This window comes from Antrostomus carolinensis, unplaced genomic scaffold (genome assembly GCF_000700745.2).
Source record: "Antrostomus carolinensis isolate BGI_N321 unplaced genomic scaffold, ASM70074v2 scaffold3743, whole genome shotgun sequence".
NCBI classification, from domain to species: domain Eukaryota; kingdom Metazoa; phylum Chordata; class Aves; order Caprimulgiformes; family Caprimulgidae; genus Antrostomus; species Antrostomus carolinensis.
The window spans coordinates 1-22,362 of NW_010302959.1; the positions used below are offsets into that span (position 1 = coordinate 1).

At 37.4% G+C, this 22,362-nt stretch overlaps 1 protein-coding gene across 1 annotated transcript in view; it reads left to right on the forward strand.

Annotated features, from left to right (window-relative positions):
• Positions 1 to 1,037: 1,037 nt before the first annotated feature.
• LOC104521804 (pecanex 1) overlaps positions 1,038 to 22,362 on the forward strand; it is a gene marked incomplete at its 5' end in the record, with an annotated part of 24,810 nt that continues 3,485 nt past the window's right edge. Inside the window, 16 exons of the mRNA XM_029083989.1 lie at positions 1,038 to 1,188; positions 2,211 to 2,352; positions 3,775 to 3,952; positions 4,370 to 4,478; positions 5,096 to 5,225; positions 6,051 to 6,109; positions 6,907 to 7,122; positions 7,537 to 7,790; positions 8,825 to 9,055; positions 10,447 to 10,547; positions 11,842 to 11,992; positions 13,966 to 14,196; positions 14,597 to 14,871; positions 16,596 to 16,837; positions 17,836 to 18,272; positions 19,642 to 19,782. Coding sequence (XP_028939822.1) covers positions 1,038 to 1,188; positions 2,211 to 2,352; positions 3,775 to 3,952; positions 4,370 to 4,478; positions 5,096 to 5,225; positions 6,051 to 6,109; positions 6,907 to 7,122; positions 7,537 to 7,790; positions 8,825 to 9,055; positions 10,447 to 10,547; positions 11,842 to 11,992; positions 13,966 to 14,196; positions 14,597 to 14,871; positions 16,596 to 16,837; positions 17,836 to 18,272; positions 19,642 to 19,782 — 3,048 coding nt within the window. The remainder of the gene's footprint in view (positions 1,189 to 2,210; positions 2,353 to 3,774; positions 3,953 to 4,369; positions 4,479 to 5,095; positions 5,226 to 6,050; positions 6,110 to 6,906; positions 7,123 to 7,536; positions 7,791 to 8,824; positions 9,056 to 10,446; positions 10,548 to 11,841; positions 11,993 to 13,965; positions 14,197 to 14,596; positions 14,872 to 16,595; positions 16,838 to 17,835; positions 18,273 to 19,641; positions 19,783 to 22,362) is intronic.

Below are 22,362 nucleotides of genomic sequence, written 5' to 3' on the forward strand. Positions count from 1 at the left end.
TAGATGATTTTTAAGGTCCCTTCTAACCCAACCCATTCTGTGATATGTCATCAAAACCCTTGCTTGAATTTGTTTAAGGAAAGGCATTTACCTAAAGATTTGCAGTTACTAAATTTCTGACTTTGATATTCTGGTAATGGAACTGTTGGTTAGCTTATGAACAGCCTTATGTCATGCAAATGAAAGTTTCTTGCATTTATTTTAGAAGGATTTTACTCTCCTGCTGCTACCTACAGTTAAATTAGGAAACTAATTTCAAAAAGCATATGGATTTAGGTAGCTTCAGGTTTTCAGGTGAAGTGTCCTACTTAAGAAGGTGTACTAGTTTTTTCTAAGGAAAATCTCTCTTCTGTTGTATGGCTTCAGCAGTCCTCCCAAAAGTTGCTTTCCCATGTTTGTGAAACTTGTCTATATGTTCTTCACCTGTTGTATACTTCAATAGGCTTAGACTTCACAGAATTTCTGAATCAAGGGCTTATACCAAGGTATTGCAATCCTAATTTAGATAAAACTTTAATGTACAGAAAGCGGTACTGTGAAAAACAAGTCTTCATACCATGTTAATGCAGTAGTATTTTGTGACTTCTCTGAAATGGTTTGGTCTTGGTGGGAGGCTTCTTATTTACCTTCTAATCAAGAGAATATAAGATTAATGATTTGTTTTTCCTTATGCTTATGCCTCCTTTTATCTAGCAAGATGAAAATGTAAATTAGTTTCAGCATTTCAAGGATAATAGCTTTATCATTTATAAAATAAAATGCAGATGGGTCAGAAGTAAGGACTAGGAAGGAAGGTTGGTGTACAATTTTTACTTTAAAATACTTCTAAACTCAGTGAAAACTTGTTAGAAAGCTTATTCTCTCACAGGCATTTATTGTTTGATCTGAAAGTTGGTAGTACAGCTTCTCATGAAGAAATACATTCCCAACTTACTATTGCAGGAGCACCTACCTAGATGCTGGAAAAGATACTACATTCTTAGTGTATGGTTCTGTTTAAAAACACAAACCTTAATTTCTTCAATTCTTCTTTTTAGCCTATTTTAAGTTATGTTCTCTATGCATTGGTGGGTACAGTAGGCTTTGTGACCCATTATGTTCTTCCTCAACTCCGAAAGCAACTTCCTTGGCATTGCTTTTCTCACCCGCTGCTGAAAACCAAGGAATACTATCAGTTTGAAGTCCGAAGTAAGTATCATTCATTACACCTTTTTGAACTTGCTGTAGTTGCTTGACTAACTAGTGTTACCTATTGATGCACTTAATTTCTTTTCTTTATTTTTCCACCACTGGAGTATTTAATGACATCTAATCCAGAAATGTCTTAGTTTCTCAGTTCCTTATGCTTTCATGCTTTCATTCCATGACATTTTCATTCCGTGACATTTTATGTATCTCTTAACTGATGATGAGAATATATTACATGTGCTAACATTATCTTGGAGCAGTTCCATTAAAGTGCAGTCTTCAAAATCTTAAGTTTCTCAGCTTGTCCTAATGATTGCCTTAATAATTTTTTATAAAGGTAGCATGTATTTCACTAAGTATTTCTTCAAGATAGTAAGCTTTCAAGTATACCTTTAATCCTTGATGTATGCAGTAATGTTTAGCATAAATTTTGACATAGGTTCTTCCGGCCTCTATTTATACTGACTTGTAAAATAAATGTTCTTATTGTCTTCATTTGCATTAATTTGAAACACGGCAGTCCTGTCATATATGTTGCAATTATTGTAGAAGTTTAAAAAGTTCTTAAGCCTCATACATTTGTGTTGGTAGGTTACATGTGTTCTTCTACACTGTAGATTCGTAAACCAGAAATCTTTTGGTTCAAATATGGTTGGAAAACATCCTTTTGCGTGAGATAAAATGCCTAATGTCAAACAGCTTAATCAGTGTTAATGTTGAAATTATTGAAGAGGTGGCAACTCAGCTTGTTTCCTGCCATGTGTAGTAAGCAAGTAGCTTGCAAACTGTAATACGTTTCATACAGGTATGTAACAGTGCAAAAACTACTGGGGCTACCAACAGTATCTTAGAAGGAGCTTTTCTTTATTTCTATTTCAGTTAGATAAAACTGTGAAAGTCCAGTATGAGAATACAGTTAGTGTTTGGCTTCACAAATTACTTGGATCAAGAATTTTTATTCTATTAGCAGAGTTTGATTTGGCAGTATAATCTGACTTCTTCTTTTTAATATATCTTAATAGATGCTGCACATGTTATGTGGTTTGAGAAGCTTCACATTTGGCTCCTTTTTGTAGAGAAGAATGTTATCTATCCACTGATAGTCCTCAATGAGCTTAGTAGCAGCGCTAAGAATATTGCTAGTCCAAAGAAACTGGATACTGAGTAAGTAGAAAAGGCTATAAAGTAATCTGAGTATGTCTACTGTGGTGGGAAATTAAATAGTAAGTTCTGGTCTCAATGGGAAGACAGTTAATGCTATTGCCTTAAAACAGAGGCAAGGAATAAATAAAGTTTTTCTTTATTTGAAAGCTCTTATAGGGCCAAGTCACCTTACTGACTTAAACTGAATGTAGTATTGCAGTGTTAAACTAAGAACCGACACAAAGATAAATAATTCAATTCATAGCATTTACTATAAAGATTACAGGTTGCAGAATTACCTAGTAGTGTGGTATCAGAATTTCCTTGTTGAACTTCAGAGTCTATAATACGATTATCTGGACTGTAAGTTCAAGATAGTGACAGTACATTCTGGTATTTTGTCAGGTGTGAACTTAAGACTATCGTAATGTTCCCTGAGTTTGATGTGCCCACTTGCAGCCCATCTACAGCTTTCTGCTCTCATCAAGGAATTCCCCGGGCCTCCCAGCCCTTACCTATAAACTGTATCCAGCTGGAGTTGCACACTGCCTCTTAAGTTGAGCCCTAGTTATAATCCCTTGAGCAGTGTATCTGACTGGCTCAGCAAATGAGAGTTCACTAATAGGCCCTGCATTTTTTTGCCTCCAAGAACAGTGACCAGTTGGCTTTTTTGGATTTGAATTTCTATTGATTTAGAATAGAAGTGTTGTAGAGAAATCTTGAAATAAAATGGAATATGTATTTGGTGGGGGGAGATGTTGGACTTTTTGGATGTGGCTTTGATTTTTTTAAAGTTTAATAGTCCCTGGATCTAGTAAGTTCCTGCTTTGGACTTGTTACTCTTGTACAAGACCTTTGGGAGGAATATTGCTACTACATTACTTCAACATATTTTTATAACCCTTTGATCTGTCAGTTACCATCTCTGAAAAAGAGTATCACTAAGCTTTTCACTAAGTTGCAGTTCCCCCTATATAAGCTAGAACAGTATAGTCATTCAGGAAATGATGATAATCCAGTGTTTGTTAACATCTTCTTGCTGATTAATCTAGAGCACTTCTAGCATTTATACATCTCAATATTCATAACCTAAATTAAAGACCAGGTTTCTTTTCAGAGTACAAAGATATTCCACCTCTGATTTTTAATTTTTTTTCTTTTAGCATGACTCTTACAAGTAATGCTAATCGTTGAACATTGATTGGCTTGAGAATACTGATAAAGATGGATAGCAACCTGTAAAAAGAAAATTAAAATGAAGTTGTCTTTAAAGAAAACAGCAAACCAAACCACCACCCCCCAACTCCAGACTTCAAAAGTAAACTCACATCTAAACCTTGAGTTCTAAGAGATTGGCATTGCATGACAGCAACAGCTTAGGTGGTCTTCAAACCCCTTTCGGACAGCAAATAAGTAACTATTTTGTGTTAATTTCTTATACAGGTTGGGTGCTTTAATGATCACAATAGCTGGCTTGAAGTTACTGCGTTCATCATTCAGTAGCCCAACATGCCAGTACGTCACTGTTATTTTCACAGTGCTCTTCTTTACTTTTGATTACAAAAGTTTTACTGAGACCATGCTGCTAGATCTCTTCTTCATGTCCATACTTTTCAGCAAGGTAACTTCAACTCTCTTTTTCTAGGTGTTTCGGGTCATCCAAAAGGGAAAACAAATAGTCCTAACTGATAGGTAATCTTCGAGACCATCAGTCCTATTGGTACTGTAATCAATGTGCTATAAGACAGCGAAGACTTCTCCTTCCCAAAGCACTTATGTTTGCTTGAGAAAGCATATGTAATTTTCTAAACATCTCATGAGATTCTGTTAGCAGAACAATGAATTGCATATTATGTTACTTGTTTCATTATTACAGCCTTTTTGTAAGTCTCAAGGCTTCTGGGAGACTAGTAAGAACTCTAGGGTGACCAGTAAATTCCTCAGGATATTTCTCTACTGCAAAGCATGTTGATTCTCAGCCAAATCACTAAATTTTATTTCTCTCTTTTTTTTTTTTTTTTTTCTTTTCCCCCTTTAGCTTTGGGAACTCTTTTATAAATTGAGATTTGTATATACCTACATTGCTCCCTGGCAGATTACATGGGGATCTGCCTTCCATGCTTTTGCCCAGCCATTTGCTGTGCCACGTATCCTTTGAAAATTGAGACTTTTTCCTGAAGTTGTGTGTTTTTAACTTCTGAATGTTGTATTATAATGGATTATGTGTTATAGGCTAACTCTACTGAATGAACAGGTTCGTCTAGTGAGTATTTATGAAAATCTGTCCATACTTTCTGCCTTGCTACAATGCCACAAATTATACAGTAGCAGATAGAGTAGAAGTAGAATTCTGACATAAAAGAAACATGGGGCAGGAGTTATTTCTTTCTGAAAATGACCCAACTTTTCTTCTGACTGTCATTCCCTTTTTCAAGAGCCACTAACTATGGTTTTTTAGTTGTTGAGTTTTGCATGTTAAGCTTCTGTAGACTGGTTTGAATGGAGTGTCAAATTGGTATTCTCTGTAGAATTTTGAAAAAGACAATGACCACCATGTCTAATGCCTAATTTTTACCTATTTCTGGTTTTAAAAACAAAAATAATTCCCTTGCTGCTGGAGATACTGTAAAGATACTTTGCTGCATAAAAATTGTTAGAGATCTGGTTTTACTCAATTGGTGTTGCTGTCTTATATCAAGTACTGTCACAGAAGCTTGAAAAAAGTAGTTGTTGCTTCGCTTTCCTTAATTCTGTTATCCTACAGATTCTGCGATGTTGTTTGTCCAAGCAGCAGTGTCAGCTTTCTTCTCTACTCCGCTCAATCCTTTTCTGGGAAGTGCAATATTCATCACTTCATATGCCAGGCCTGTCAAATTTTGGGAAAGAGACTACAAGTAGGTGAAATAAGACCTTTAAAGTTTGTATCATTTGTTTTTAATAATGTAAATATGGCTGAATGTGTTGGTTTGGGTGTTTTTTTGTGCTATTTTTCCCAGATAAAATGAGTTTATAGCACTGAGAGTTTTCAGTGAACTTGTTTCTGAAATACTGTAGCAGCTGTGTTTTATACTAGCAACATTTGCTTTGTAGTTTAAGTAATTTCTACTTAGAGATATGCCATTGTGCTAACTTTTTTAAACTTAAAAATTATAGTATTGTAAAATACAGTTTTACTCAGAAAGTGAATTCATGTACAAAAAGGTTTTGGGGGGCAGTTCATAACTGTATTGGACCTCTGTTCATTATTGCTGATTTCACAGCTAGAACTTGCTAACCTCAATATAAAAATCTTTAAAGTAAATCTTTTTCGATCAAGGTGGGATCAGTAGTAAAAGAAAGGTTCTTTATGTCAGATTATACCTCCCTGTGTTTTATTTCTCTGAAGTCCACTATTGTTGATGGAGTATCAGAGCAGTGAAATGTTAGCTAAACAGTGTAGGGCAAGATGAGCAGATAGTTCTGGTATTAATGGTATTCTATGGCTATGTACTGTGGACCCTTTATTAGGTGTTGGATTATAATACTGTTATAGGCAGAAAATACTCTTACATATGAGAAGAGCAGCAAATTTGCATATAAAATTATTTTAAAATAACTTTTTGAAACTATTTCAGTGGGAGTATTTGTTAACAATTTTTATTCTGTTATTAGTTTCTTCCCTTAGATTTTCTTACAGTAATAAATTTTGTGTTAAGTATGCTTTATTTTATTCTTCTCAGCACAAAGCGTGTGGATCATTCAAATACAAGACTGGCTTCGCAGCTTGATCGAAATCCAGGTAGCTCTCCTATCTGATTTTAGTGTGGGGTTGCATTTTTGGTGGGTTTTTGTGTAGGGAGTAGAGTGGGCGTTGGAGGTTTGTGGAGGTTTTTTCGTGGGGTTCGTTTTTTGGGTTTGGTTGTGTTGTTTTTTGTTTTTTTTTTTTTTAATGGTGATGTTTTTTCAAATGTAAATGGCTTTTATAGGCTTCATGATTAGTTTGGCCTCTGATCTTCTCCAACTCTACCCAACCTTTCCGTGTTCTGTCTACTGTTATTTTCTTCTCCCTCATATCTCTTTTGCTTTATTCTTTAGACTCCCCTGCCCCTTACCTTTATGTGTGTTTGCTTTACTACTTTATTTATAATCGTAGTATGCATTAAGCTATTTTACTTTTTTTCTTCTTAAGTAATTGAAAAAAGCCAAACAACATTTGAGGGTGTCTCAATGTCATGGTGATAAGACCAGTACAGCAGTTGTTACTGAGATGCTTCTGTGCTCATTTGCTTTTCTGCTTTATTATGTGGAATACCTCGATAGGAGATGGATGAGTGGAACTGAAGGAATAATTTGGAAAATGGAGGGGTGACTAAGAATGGAAAAAAATTTGGTCAAAAATACTAAATGTCACGTAACATTCATTCGGAGTAGTTGTCCCTTAAAAAGGGTGGGATGGGGTGTGGAGAATGACTTTGACTTTGAAACCATGTTGCTATTAAGTAAAGTGTAGGATTAATTGTGAAGTGATGATTGACATTCAAGCTTGATGTTTTTTCTACAGATTCAGAGAATAACCCAAATCCAATCTTCCTGCAGGTTCAGATGATAACAACCTGAATTCAATCTTCTATGAACATTTAACCCGTTCCCTTCAGCACAGCCTATGTGGAGATTTGTTGTTGGGTCGGTGGGGAAACTATAGTACTGGGGACTGCTTCATCCTAGCCTCTGACTACCTCAATGCACTAGTACACCTTATAGAGATAGGAAATGGCTTGGTCACCTTCCAGCTGAGGGGGCTTGAATTCAGAGGTGAGTGTTACAATTCCTTAACTGTCTGTACTGGAAAGTAGACTTCTGCTTTGGAAACCTAATTATTTTCTGTTCCGTCCTGTAAATTAATTGCTTTGAAACTGGGCTGCAGGGCCTCTTTATAGCCACATCACTCATGAGGAAAACTAGATTGCTCTAGCAGAGTTGATGTGAAGTCTCTTTCCATTTTAGTGCAACATGGCTACCATAAATGAGTCTTAGAGACACCTAACTAAAATGTGATCGTAGAGTGATAATAGCTATCCAAATCTCTTGTGTTCATTGTCAGATAGTTCAATTGGTGTTACAGAAATGTAATTTGAGATTGATTGATTGGATTCTAAACACAAGTCAACATTAAAGCAATCATGCAAAGTGTTAAACTCTTTCTTCTTTTTTCTGTTTTCTCCTAAGGAACTTATTGCCAGCAACGAGAGGTAGAGGCCATCACTGAAGGTGTAGAGGAAGATGAAGGTTTTTGTTGCTGTGAACCAGGCCACCTTCCTCACATGCTTTCCTTTAATGCTGCCTTTGGGCAGCGTTGGCTGGCTTGGGAAGTGCTTGTGACAAAGTATGTTCTGGAGGGTTATAGCATCACTGACAACAGTGCAGCTTCCATGCTTCAAGTCTTTGATCTCCGGAAAATTCTCACCACTTACTACGTGAAGGTATGGTTGAGATCAGTAAAGCCTTGGGGGGAGGTAGGCTAGATTACAGCTGGGAACTGCTTAATGTCTTTCATAGAATGTGTTAAAAATTATAGATATATGAACACCTTCATCAAGGGAGGACAGAGTCTGCTGTGCTGATGATTACTTGATACTCTGGTGCATGAGCAGGACAATGACCCTGTAGTCTAGAACAGAGAGAGGACACTTTTTAGCTGAAGCTGAAGTAGAAACTTGAAAGCTGTTTAGTAATGTAATAGTATGTTGTAATATGTACATAAACATATGTAATAGTTATGTTGTAAATGAGAAGTTAAATAGTGTTTTTTCTCTTGGAGAAAGCCAAGCTGCTTCAGTGTTTAAAACCTGTCCAAACTCCAAACCTGTCTTTTGTAAGAGGAGTAAGAATCCTCTTACAAGGATTCTAGGCTTCAGACCCCTTCAGATAATCAGTTTACTAATTAAGATCTTTCATAAGCTACTCTCTTTCAGAGAGATGAAAATTTCAGGTTGAAATACTTCCAAGATATTTATTTATTTATACATACACACACACAAAACCACAATTTGTTGTTTGGTGGGTTTTTTTTTTTTGTTCCCCTCCCCCATACACAAGGATGTTAAACTATCTTGTCCTTTATTTAGCATTTGAATTCTTTAGAAATTCAATATCTAAGCGACCATATTAACTAGATAAAAATTCCTAGGTCTTTTGTTTGTATTTGTCCTTGCAAAATTACAGTGAGAATCCTGTCCCATCCTTTTTTCTTTTCCCATTCCTTCAGTGTGTGGTTCAGAAATCTTGACTCTGAATTATGTTTTTGTATACAAACCTATATTATGTTTCCTGTGCAGATTTGATGCATCTGTGAGCTAAGTAAATGGTACTATATATCAGTGTTGTTCATTACCAACAAAATAATGCAAATCAGTTGGAACAATTGAGATTGATATATATTTTATTTATTTATTTATTTGTTTAATTTTTTTTTAATTGCAATACTGACTGCTATTTTCAACTGCTACTGTTGCAGGGAATCATCTATTATGTCACAACATCCCCCAAGCTAGAGGAGTGGTTAGCTAATGAGACAATGCAGGAAGGACTGCGGTTGTGCACAGACCGCAATTATGTTGATGTAGACCCAACGTTTAACCCCAATATTGATGAGGATTATGACCACCGTCTAGCAGGGATCTCGAGAGAGAGTTTCTGTATGATATATTTGAACTGGATAGAATATTGCTGCTCTCGAAGAGAAAAGGTAAGTATGAACACGTGAGGAAAGTCATTCAGTGTTCTAGGGTGGTCTCGTTTTTTTTTCCCTGTTGGTTTGACTTATAGGCTGGTTTAATACTGATTTTTAAAATATGGATTAATAATTGAAATATTAGTTTGTAGTTTACTGGTTTTGATCTTCTGCTCTTTAGATGTGAATTTAGCTATATTCTATAAGTAGTGTGTGATTTAACCTGTTAACTAATGAATTTTAATTTACCAGCTCAGATTAATCAGCTGAATCTTACTCAGGCATTTATCTACATACAAAAGCTTGTATTTATAGAATTGATGTTTTGTGCTCAGATGTCAGTGTTTACAAACCAATCCTAATTTAAACAAAAAACCCTGAAACAAAAACCCCCAGAAACCAAATGCCTGTTGCCACCTTATCAGACTGACTGCTTCTTTCTTAATGATCATACTATATCATTCCTTTGGACCACTGAAATTGTTGGTTTGTGGGAATGATCATCCCATATTCAGTCCTTTTCCTCTCTACAGATCCTTCCACCTTTTAATTAGAAACAATATGTTTGTAGAGTAATGCCTAGACTTCTTACTATTTACAAAAAAAACTGTATGTGGTCTAGTCAAAGTAGTGTTGCCTTTGAGAATAAGCAGAAATTGATTGAGGTTAAAGGGAGAGGAATATAATTGGAATTTGTGTTTAATGAGGGATCAATTACTTCAGAGTTCAACTTTAGTTTGGAGATAAAAGATTAATTAGAAGCCCATTTTAACAAGTGTAAGATTTAAAGCATTCTGCAGTCAAACGACAAACAGAAAATTCTTTCTTTCCAAGTCAAAATCTTGTGAAATATTTTGTGTAGGTATGGAAAATCAGGTTTAATCACTCAAATTAATGACACTATTGTCTAGGGCATTATATGTCCTATACAGCTACCACTGGCTTTGAGCTAAGGGCAAGTTTTCCCTGAATAAAGCAATAATCCAGGGAGGTTTTCAGTTCACTCAGAATCATAATCCTAACCAGTAAGTGAGAATCTACTTTAATCACTAAAAATATTTTTGTTCTAACCCCATAATTTTGCTAATCGGCAGTTTGCATGCAAGATACACAGTATCCATGAGGAATACATCTGTTCAGCTTACAATTTGCCTTATTTCAAATATAATACATGTGTGTCTGCCTTTACAAGTACTCTACATACTTGCAAAACATTTAAAAAAAGAATTCCTATTGAAAGTCTGAGCAAAAGTAACTGATGTGGTAGGTACATATGCAAACTTGAGTTTGTATACCTTTGTATGTGTTTGGGTCTTTTTATTCCTTCTGGTAGAACATTCTTCCTTTACTGTTTCTTTACTCCATTCACCCGACTGTTCTTTTTTGTTTTGTTTTGTTATTACAAGCCACTGGATTCAAGTAAAGACTCGCCCCTGGTGACATTGTGTTATGGACTGTGTGTTCTAGGTCGGAGAGCCTTGGGAACAGCTTCACATCATATGTCTAGGTAATAAAACACTTCTGTTGTAAGCTTCCTTTCTTCAGAATCCCTCAGGGTTCCTGGTTAGGTATTAGATGAGTACCTATTCATAAAAGGAACAGACATTTAATGTCATCTTTCATTAAATTGGACAGATAGGCTATGTAACCTGTCTTCGTTATAACAGCCAGTGAAACCTAACCAGAGATTGGCAAATGAGGGAGAACTTGAATTTGAGCATTTAGTTTTACCAAATTAATGCAACGTGAGAATTCTGGTGGGGGTAAGCACTCATGGGATTAAAAAAACAACCAAACAAAAAAAAAACCCAAACAACCAAGAAGTGATTGAGTTCTAAAAGTAAGCTCCACTTCCTGCTCCAATTATGTACCCTATAAGGAAATATGGGTAAGAACAAAATTAAGAAAATAAGAACTTAAAATGACGAACACACATGTCTTGATGGAAATCAGATCAGACCATTGTGGTAAGTTTCACAGTTTATCTGGCTCTGTGGCAAGCAGTTGTGTTTTATACAAATCTCCTTCAGCTCATATGGCAACCTCTTTCTTGCAGATTGACAGCCTCAACTTACTTTAGAAAGCCAATGTAAAATACAGTTGTATGTTTCAGGAAATCACAAGGTGATGGTTTAAAAAGAAAATAAAAAGAGACATAATCAGATGAAGAAGCTGTTTGTCAGCTGGGTGCTGACGTAAAACCTGTTTTACTTCACTTTCACAGAAACTGCTGACTAATTCTTCTAAGTGCCAGCCAGTTGCCTCCTGAAGGTCTTGCAGATACACAGTTGCAAGAGTGATCAGAGCATATTTGATTTTTTTTTTTTACTCTTAAGTTAGCTTTGTAAAAGGAAGTGATGCCTTTAAGCATGAAGAAGTTGTCAAGACTTCTATTCTATACTAAACCATGTACAGCTGAAGCCTACATATCCTCCTTAACTGGTCCCTTGTGTTATATTCCCTGAAAAATTTTCTCTTTAAAAAAATCTTCAGAATAAAGTCAGACATCCTTCACAGTGTTCCTGTTTACTTCCTAGTCCATGTAAATAGTCTGTTGCATGTATGGTTTATTCATTACCTGTTCAGTGCACATAGACATTTAATGTCCAAGCTTTGGTTACACACACATCCTTACTCATACATCTCCCTGATGTATCCTGTAACTTATCTTTATAAAGAAGAATTGTGTGCCTTTCTATACAGCTCAGTATTTTATACTCTCGTCGGTGATGATAATTGTGGATATGTTTGCATTTCTGTTAATATTTGTGCTGTTCTCTTCGTTGTTTTCCCCTCAACAGTAATCTGGAATCCTTCTTGTATGGCCTGCATGCCCTATTTAAGGGTGACTTCCGTATATCTTCAATTAGAGATGAATGGATCTTTGCTGACATGGAATTGCTGAGGAAAGTAGTGGTTCCTGGAATACGGATGTCACTTAAGCTGCATCAGGTGAGAGATTACACAGGAAGATGTCTTCAATTCTTTTTATTTCGATGTGTTCATTCTTTTAAAATTAAGCAGCTGGGAGAGAGGAAAAAAGAGGAAGAGAATAGGGCATGTGGTAGAGATGAACAACTGAAAATGAGGAATTATGTCTTGTCCTTTGTTTTATCATCAGAAGGTGATATAGAGGAAAACTGAATGTAGTGTATGCTCAGAGCTTGGAAATTACATCAAATGTAGATCAGAGAACATGTCGAGCACTGTTTCATATCCTCTAGAGATAATTCCCTTATGAACAGGCTCTCTGATATTTTTTCCCTCCCCACATACATGCAATTGGCTTAAAAGTTTATCATGCTGTTCAACGCTGTACAGCCCTCTCCAGCAGTCCAATGGGAATTGTTTTTCTTGTTCTTTTTTCTTTGAAGCATTGTGGTAACAGACACAGGCATACCCATTGATCCCATCAGTAAGGTTTCAGGTGAGAATGAGAAGGTTGCTTTTCAATAAGCTGAAATTGGGGCTAGTCTTTATAGTGAAGTGAGGTGAAAATGAACAATCTCAAATTCTGTCCAGTGTGTCTGTTAACTAAGCTCAGCAAGTATAAGAAAGCATGTACTGAGTGATAAGTACTCTGTGAGGGCAGAAAAGCATTGGTACTGTAGAAGAACAGATTGCTTGAAAATCATAGTAAGTAGGCAAATCTTAGTTGCACTCTTAATAATAAATAAAGTTGCAGGTTTTACCTTCATTGCAGAGTCTAAAAGTTCCCCAAAGCTCACAGTGATTGAATCAACTCCTTCATGTAACACAAACTCCCTGAATGTAGTAGAATGCTTTTAAGTATGAGTAGTAAATGTAGCAGAGTAGAAGTAATTACAAAATCATTGTTGAAACCAGCAGAAGTACTACTTCAACAATTCTGAAGTGTTCTCAGTGTGTTTGGGTTACTGTGCAGAATAGACTTGAATTAAGACAGAGTGAGAAAAATACAAATATCTCTAACAATAGAAGTTTATTCTGAATATTGTTGTATTAATCTATACAGGGTGATTTTATTCATTTGTAGTGCAATAGCATATTGAGACTTCAGACAGTGTTGGGAATTTGGCTATTAACCACTGTCTTTTTTAACTAGAAAGTAATGTGACCTGAATTGAACTTGCAAATGTCGTGGTTTTATTTGGCTGGCAGTATTGTAAGTTGTGTGATAATATCTGATCCTGAAATAGTTTGTCATCAAGTATTAATGTGAACTTTTTATTAGAAAATACAGATAAACCATATTGTTTTTCTTCCTTTTGCTATTTTCATATAATACAGGCTCAGTCAATAATCAGTGCTTTACTCAAATATGTTTTACATTTGGAGACTTGCGACTATGCAAAAAAGCTAAAACTAAAATGCTTCTGCTGGCAGTGTAAATAAATATAAATCTAGTGTAAAGTTCAACTAGAAATTCGCTTGAATCAATAACAGGCATGTTCTTCCAATCATTTTGTTTTCAAGTTGAAAAAGTAAGGAAACAGAACTAATCTGTTGGAAAAGAGGTCATCTTTAACAGTGTTCTGTAGTAGGTGTCTGATATTTTTGATGTCTTACTTTGTGCAATGCACTGAGCATTTCAAGAGTTTGAGGTGTGAAATGTTTGATTTTTATAGGTCATAGTGTTGTGAGTTGGACGGGGCCCACTGGAATTATCAAGTCCAACTCTTCTCCTAGCATAGGACAATCCCAAGATTCAGACCATGTGTCTGAGGGCATCGTCCAAATGCTTCTGGAATATTGCCAGGCTTGGTGCCACGACTACCTCCATGGGGAGCCTGTTCCAGTGCTCCCCCACCCTCTGGGTTAAGAAACTTTTCCTAACGTCCAACCTAAACCTCCCCTGGCACATCTTCCTGCCTTTTCCTCTGGTCCTAAGTTGATATTTCTGAAGTGTTAATCATACCTTACTGAACATGTGTTCTTGGAAACAGGATCACTTCACTTCTCCAGATGAATATGATGATCCTTCTGTCCTTTATGAAGCCATAACAACCCATGAAGAAAATCTAGTTATAGCACATGAAGGGGACCCCGCTTGGCGGAGTGCAGTTCTTTCCAATTCTCCGTCCCTCCTTGCTCTGCGCCACGTGATGGATGATGGCACCAATGAATATAAAATCATTATGCTGAATAAGCGCTATCTCAGTTTCAGAGTCATTAAGGTAAGCTTTGTGCACATTCCACAATGTGACAGTATGTTGTGATATATTTTAATAACTATACCAAACTGCTACTTCAACTCAAATCATTACTTTTTTGTTACTGATCTGTCATTGCTAGGGCTGCTTCTCATATAGTGGAAGTATTTAATCAGAAAATCAGTTACTGACAAAATATCTTGTTTCTCATCCCATTCTTAGATTTGTTTTAGTGTCACTGTTGCAGCCTGTGTCCGTAAGTTCAGCCCTTTAAAGAAGTGAATATGAAAGCTTTCAGTTCTGCAGTGCAGTATTACATGCACTTGTGTAGGCCTAGGTATAATAAAGCAGTCTTCACACATTCTCATTATTTCAGTCTCTGACACAGCCTTTCTACTTGGCTTCTGTCTGTCATCTTTTGCAGGTGAATAAGGAATGTGTGCGTGGCCTATGGGCAGGACAACAACAGGAGCTTGTCTTCCTGCGTAATCGTAATCCAGAAAGAGGAAGTATCCAAAATGCAAAACAAGCTCTGAGGAACATGATCAACTCCTCTTGTGACCAGCCAATTGGATACCCAATCTATGTCTCACCTCTGACTACTTCCTATTCAGATAGTCATGAACAACTTAAGGAGATTCTTGGGGGAGCTATCAGCTTAGGAAACATCAGAAACTTCATAGTGTCTACATGGCACAGGTGAGCTGAGGAAATGAGTTCTCATTAGTATGTGTTCATGCTCTCATATTCCTTTAACTAGTCCCATACAAGCCCAACACGGCATAATTTATAATATTCAGCCACACAAATAAGCCTTGGCTTTTATTTTGGGCACATCTGTACCATATGGCAGCTGCTTTGGTACGAGACTAATCTTCAAGGCATTTAAGTAGTAAGCTACAAACTATGTAAATGACAGCTCAGAAAAAACAGGACAAAGTCTAGATGCAAGAACTACAACTTCAGTTCTGATGTCAGGTCTGATAATAAGAGACAATGCAACTTCTGTATTATTTTTTTCAGTACCATCACTTTTGCATTTTATGATACCATCCTACAGAAATCAGGACTATTTGGTAGGGTACCTGTCCAACAAACATTTCGCATGCAAGTGCTACTATTAATATTATTAGGGTATGCTCATACATAGCAACTCAGTCTGTTGCTCAGAATTTCATGAGTGCTTATGGTATGTCATATATGGTATGTCAGAGCCAGAACAAGTAACTGGAGTGATAATATAATCCTCTCTCCACATGACCCCTTGCTAACCCTGTACAAACTTTTGCTGTGCTGTGTTTTATCTGCCATGAGAACTTTTACTGCACTTCTGGCCCCTTATGACTGTGACTCCAAAAGCAACAGAGGCAGCTCTGTGTGGCATTCAGAAATGTGTGTCTCAGTTCTTAGCAGTTCCAGGAGCCGGTGCCATATTTGGAACAGTCCTGTAGCTGTTCCAATGGTTGTGTTTACAGTTGGACATCTACAGCACATCAAAACAGAATGTGCTGCTTCACCCCAGAATATGCTACGTGTACTACAGTCCGTGGTGTTTGTCTTCTGTCACCATCCGTTTGTCCAACATACGGATAGAATGGTGGTTGAAAGTATGACACACAACAGTATTTGGATCCATGCTTTGGGCCTTTGGATCCCAAGGGCAAATAAAATTGGAAAGGAGTGTTCAGTATACTTGAGTGTGACAGAAAGAAATGAATAATAAGAGTAGGAATCAAAGGCAGGAGGAATGTGCTGTGGTTTACGTCCATCTGAAGTTTATTGATGCAAACAATGTGGTGAAAAACCTGTATGTACACTGGAAAATGTTAGCTAGCCTACTGTCTGCTTGTTCAAAATTCCCACAAGAATGTGATTCAAATAATTGCAATATGTGCTTCAAACAGCTGTGAGTACATTACTGAAGTAACGAGAAACCAAATACATTAAAATAGAAAAAAATAAAACAACAAACATTCATTCCCTGCTCATCAGGGTAGACAAAGATTTTGCAGTATATTAATACACATATAACTGGTGTGTTATAAATTTTATGTGTAAGCATAAATTTTACTAAACTGTTACAAAAAACCAGGATGTTCTACCAGCATTTTATATTTAGAATTTCAATGTTTTATTATACTTCAGAAGTGGCTTGATTTTTCAAAAGCTATTTTATATGAGCATTTGCCTTATCATAAATAACTGTTACTTGAATAGCTGTCATGAAGAAAATTGCAATTTCTTAGAAAGCAGTATTTATACTTGCAAAGTATATTCTGAGAAAATAAAGTCAAATTTTATCTGATTTTGGAGAGTGCTGTGGATTGTGCTGATTAAAGCTTTTTGCTTGTCATTGTAAGGTATTTCTTAGAATCCTGATGATTAGGAGGCCTAACTTCATGTGTCAATTGCATTCTTTTCAGACTAAGGAAAGGTTGTGGAGCTGGCTGCAATAGCGGTGGAAATATTGAAGATTCAGATGCTGGAGGTGGAGCTTCTTGCACAAGTAACAATGCAACTATCAATGAGTCACAAAGCAGCATGTCGCAAGGTGGAGGGAATGCAACTACAGGGCAGGGACCTGGACCAGTACAGCATCCTCCTGTTGCAGCTCATCCCACAACTCTTCCTGCAGCTCATCCACCAACTCATCCCTCCACACTGGGTAAAGTTAAAATAAAAAAAAGCAGCAAAACGGAGCTTTGAGCAATATGAGTATAGTTGTGCTGGCAAAATTGAAGATTAAATAACTTCTTACAAAATCTCTCTATGGATTGGGTCTTTTCCGTCTTATTGTTTGCAAATGCTAAACTTGTCATATTTTGTTAATGTCTTTATATTTCTTATTTATACAGGAATGGATTATCTATTTCTGTAGTATTTTAGCTGAATTGTATCCAAGAGTCCATAGTGAACCATAGTTAGGGAGGTGACAAACAGTAAAGGTGAGAAAAAGCTTTCCAAACACTGCCTTTACTCACAAAGAATATAGAAGCGTACGTGGTTGAATGAACTCTCATTAAAAAAAAAAAAAAAAAAAAAAAGCCGTGGGTGGTTAAATAAATCTCATTAAAAAAAAAAAAAAAAAAAAAAAAAAAAAAAAAAAAAAATTATTACACAACTTAAGTACGTCTATCAGCTGCAGAAAGGTGTCTACAAGGACTTCATATAGGAAAAGCAATGCTCATAAACTGCAGTTCTTGAAGTTTTTCACTTCAAGTGCATTAAATTTTTCTAGTTTAAAAACAGCTTTTGCTCTAACAAATTTTCTGACTCAATCTTTGAACATCCAGTCAAGCATATTTAAGAAAGTATGTTTAGTATTTTGAAACATGGACATCTCTACCTGCCTTAATGCCTTAAGTATGGGAAACTTAAGTGTTAGTACTAAGAAACAGTTTGTTAATGCAGGAGGAGCAAGGCTGGGGCATTTTTCAAGATTGAGTTGAACAGAATATGAAATTCCAAGATAAGATGAATGGAATGTGTTCAAATGCTCTTCTATATGAGATGCAACAGATCTCCTGCAATACAGCTGTTTTGGAAGTTGTTGATTAGACCCGTCAATTTTGTATCTAAGTGCCAAAGTATTTGTGTGTTGGAAGTCTAATGTGTGTGAGAGGCTTTATCAAACTCTCCTGACACTGTATCTTTTACTTTTAGGCACCAGTAACAGCTCTCACTCTGTGCAGTCAAGCCTTGTCAGACATTCCCCTGCCCGTGCCTCAGTAGCTAGCCATTCATCTTATTGCTACGGCAGTCGTCATTCATCTCTTCGCACATCCACAACAGGCTTTGTGCCTTGTCGGCGCTCTTCCACCAGTCAGATATCCCTTCGTAACCTCCCATCATCCATCCAGTCCCGCCTGTCTATGGTGAACCAAATGGAACCTACTGGCCAGACTGGGGTCAGCATGCAGCATGGACTGCCTTCTTCTAGCAGCTCCAGCCAAAGCATCCCAGCCTGTAAACAGCATGCCTTTGTGGGCTTTCTAGGGACAGAAGGAGGGAGTAATGCAACTGAAATTCAGTCAGGTGGTAATGCAAGCCCTGCAAGTCAAATGCAAGCCAAAAAGGATGACGTTATTTACAGAATCCAGGTGAATAGTCCAGAAGAACGAGTTAACCTATGCTTCCATGTGCTTCTGTTAATGTTGCTCTGTATGTTGTCGAAATTGCTACTTTTAAACACACACACAGTCTGGAATGTCTCAGTATACAACTGTTGTGCAGTTACATTTTGAGAACTATGTGAGGAAAAGGTTTTCTGGACAACCAGCCTTCCGGCATGCTCAGACATCCCTGTTTAATATTACTTGTATGTTTTGCTGTAGTGCAACTTTGAGAATGTCATCTGAACTAATTTCCACTTCATATGTAGTTTGCCTTTCTTCATTGCAACGTGTAAAGCTAAACAGTTTCATTTGCAGGGCAGAAAGCACCTAGCTTTTTTCTTTTAAACTAAGTGGATTTTCCACAAAAGTAAGTGTAAAAATATTCACTTTCATATGTATTTATTCTTTGTTATTGCTATGAGTCTGGGTTTACTGAGCAGCAAACAATACACAGTTGACTAAGTTAATCATGGCAGTGTTACTTGTTTTGTGAAAATCCAGGAATTTGTATTCTTGCTCTTCTAGCTTGTATTAGCCCCACATACATGTCTTTGGCAGTATATTAGTGGAAAACATCGGGGATTGTCTTTAATAGGGTAGATCATAACAAATGTGATTTTGTTGCTGATATTTTAGAGTAATCCTTAGTAAACTTCATCAGGGTGGGCAAAGTTAAATATTTTTTCCAGTCTCTTCTTAGTAGCTTTTGTTTGTGGGCAAGGGCCTTTTTATGAAACTGGTTAATTCCTCTATGTGAGGAGGATACAGGCAAAGTTGACGTGTGCCCTTCAACAGTGGACATTATATGGTTCTCTCTGTCCTTAAATAGGAAGAAGTTTTCAGGAGTTTTCTCCTGCTACCTCTGTGGAAAGGCCAATTTACTTCAAAACACGGGGTGGGTCTCAACTAACCATGCTAGCAGATAAGTAGTTCTTTAGCTTTAACAGTAAATTATCCAAGACCATGTTTCTTAACATATTCTGTAAGAAGTGATGAGCCAGTTTTAACAGCTCATCACCACTTAATTCTTCCTTGCCACTGGGCCATGTACTGCTGATTCTTATGTTGTACCAGCTCCTCAGACCCTGCCATGAGCCAGTATAACAACTGAAAGAAGGGGTGGGAAAGGGAACCAGAGCTGCTGCTTCAGACAGCAGTGAACTAGTATATTTTCAGCTGTGTCCGAAACCACCACTTTTTCCTAGCCTGGAGCTTGAGTTTCCAGCTCTGAAATTGGTCAGGAATTGATTTCTGTGGGTTTAAGTCAGTTCTCTGGAAGTATGCAAAAGGTTGCATTTAATGTTTCTCTTAAATTTGGCTGAACTAACAGTCAAAACTCAATTCCTACTTGTAGTTGATGGATCCTAGTCAAGTACTGGAAGGGATCAACGTGTCAAAAAGGAAAGAGCTGCAGTGGCCAGATGAGGTGATACGGCTAAAAGCTGGAAGAAACAGCTGGAAAGATTGGAGTCCTCAGGAAGGCATGGAAGGCCATGTAAGTTTTGCTTAGACATTAACAAGCTAATTTTAAAAAAAGGCAGTGTCTTGATTCTGTGGCAGTCTGCCTAGATGTCAAGGGCAGAGATACATGTAGATCAGCAGCTGTCCTCCAAGTCACTGTGGCTGAAAGAGCAGGTCTAGAATCCTAATTTGAAGCAGAGAGATATTTCTGCAACTTTATCCAAAAGATGCAGGATGATGATTTAAATGTTGTCAAGCACCCTCTCCTTCCTTGCCTTCTTTCACATCTTGTCATGAACTCTCGGGCATTACGCTCATTCATCCAGCCTTCATTTTCCTTTCCTGAAACTGTCAATTCTCGAGCAAATACATAAGGTCAATTTACCGATGAGTCCTTAATTGAATGGTTAAAAATACGTGGTTTTAAATTATTCTGATGAAAACAGAGCCAAGTAAGATCGTCTTTAGAAGTCACTTTATTAGATAGTAGGTATGTGATAGGTGTTTACTTTCCTTTAAGAAGGAAATCTACTGTAACTAAAACTTGCAAAAGCCTATGACTTGAAAGTCTGTCTCCCTTTTCCCTAGTGGAGTTATATCTGCGTTTCATAAAAATTCACTGCACTAGTTAGAAAACTTATTTCCCAATTTAGGCTTTCTTTAGGAGGACAAATCCCAGATCGGTCTTTGAGGTGTTTTGGTTTTTACTGAGGCATAAATTATTTAGACCTTTGTGTCTATAAAGATGCTCCAGGGAGTATTCTTTCAGTGGTAAATAGTAAAGGGGAAGAGTCACTGACACCGTGCCTGCATTGTTTCATTGATAAAACTGTATTTTCATTTGGAATGTGTAAGTTCTGACAGTTTATAAGAATTTGCTTTGATTATCTACTTACCTCAGTTGGAGATGTTCTTTATAAATTGGACTCAGGGTCTATATTTTGCTGTCTGAAAGTCCACATCACTGTGGAGGTATCTGCAAACTTCAGGTAAGAAATGGCAATGTGATGATAACAAGGCGTATGCCAAATCTACCTTGATGTTATTTATGTGAAGGAAGAGTCCTGGAAATAAATTCCTTACACAAATAACTGTATCATAGTTCATGGTCTGCCCTTAAAATAGTAGGGTTACCTTGTAGGTAACACCTCAGAGTAAAATGCTGTTGTAAACATTCATAGTTATGTTGGGTTTAGTTGTTATACTTTTGGAATTTCCTTGTTAGCTATTGCAGATCAAAAATGTCATAATGATGGTGAATGTAAAGGGTTATATCATCATATTGCCTGGTATCATTAGACAATTTTTTTCAGGAGTTTGTGAGTTTTGCAAATTGCAGCATGCTGGCATACAGCGATTGATGTTACGGAAAGATTAAAACAAGAGGATTTGAAAGTCAGAGTAAGCTACTGTTCAGAATACTTCTCATCTATTTGTGGTGCACCATAGTGACAGGGTTTTTTTAGAAGAGCATCTTTTAACCTAAGAAGAAAGGGGAAAAGCACCAGATTATCCTATGTGTGTTTAAGAGGAGAGGATTTAACTTGATAACGCAGTTTACACTGCTTCCTTCAGCTGCCTGTGGCCGCATTCTGAGTGGCATATAGATTTCCTGTTGCAAATTAAGGGGAAGGAATCACAGAATCACAGAATGTCAGGGATTGGAAGGGACCTCAGAAGATCATCTAGTCCAGTCCCCCTGCTGGAGCAGTAACCTAAATGAGATCACATAGAAAGGCGTCCAGGTGGGTTTTGAATGTCTCCAGAGAAGGAGACTCCACAGCCTCCCTGGACAGCCTGTTCCAGTGCTCCGTCACCCTCACTGTAAAGAAGTTCCTTCTGAAATTTAAGTGGAACCTCCTGTGTTCCAGCTTACACCCATTACCCCTTGTCCTATCATTGGGCATCACTGAGAAGAGCCTGGCTCCATTCTCGTGACATTCGCCCTTAATATATTTATAAACATTAATGAGGTCTCCCCTCAGCCTCCTCTTCTCTGAGCTAAAGAGACCCAGCTCCCTCAGCCTTTCCTCAGAAGGGAGATGCTCCACTCCCTTAATCACCTTGGTGGCTCTGCGCTGGACTCTCAAGTAGTTAAGAAGCACTAGTCAAAAGCAGAAAATAAGTGACTGAAGGATTGGAAGAGAATGGTGAAAGACAAGAAGAAAGAGAAAATAAATGAAAAGAGACAACCACGTTGTTCCTGGATGTATTTGGTTTGTGTGACTGGGTGTTGGTAGCGTGGGGGGCATAGGGGTGACTTCTGCGAGAAGCTGCCAGAAACTTCCCCTGTGTCCAACAGCACCAATGCCAGCCAGCTCCAAAATGGACCCACTGGTGGCCAAGGCTGCTGAGCCAATCAGTAATGATGTTAATGCCTCTGTGATAATGTAATTAAGAAGAGGAAAAAAAAACACTGCGCATTTTGCAGTGAGAGAGAGTAAGAATATGTGAGAGAAACAACCCTTGTAGACACCAAGGTCAGTGAAGAAGAAGGAGGAGGAGGTGCTCCAGGCGCCAGAGAAGAGATTCCCCTGCAGCCTGTGGTGAAGACCATGGTGAGGCAGGCTTGTCCCCCTGCAGCCCATGGAGGTCCATGGTGGAGCAGATGTCC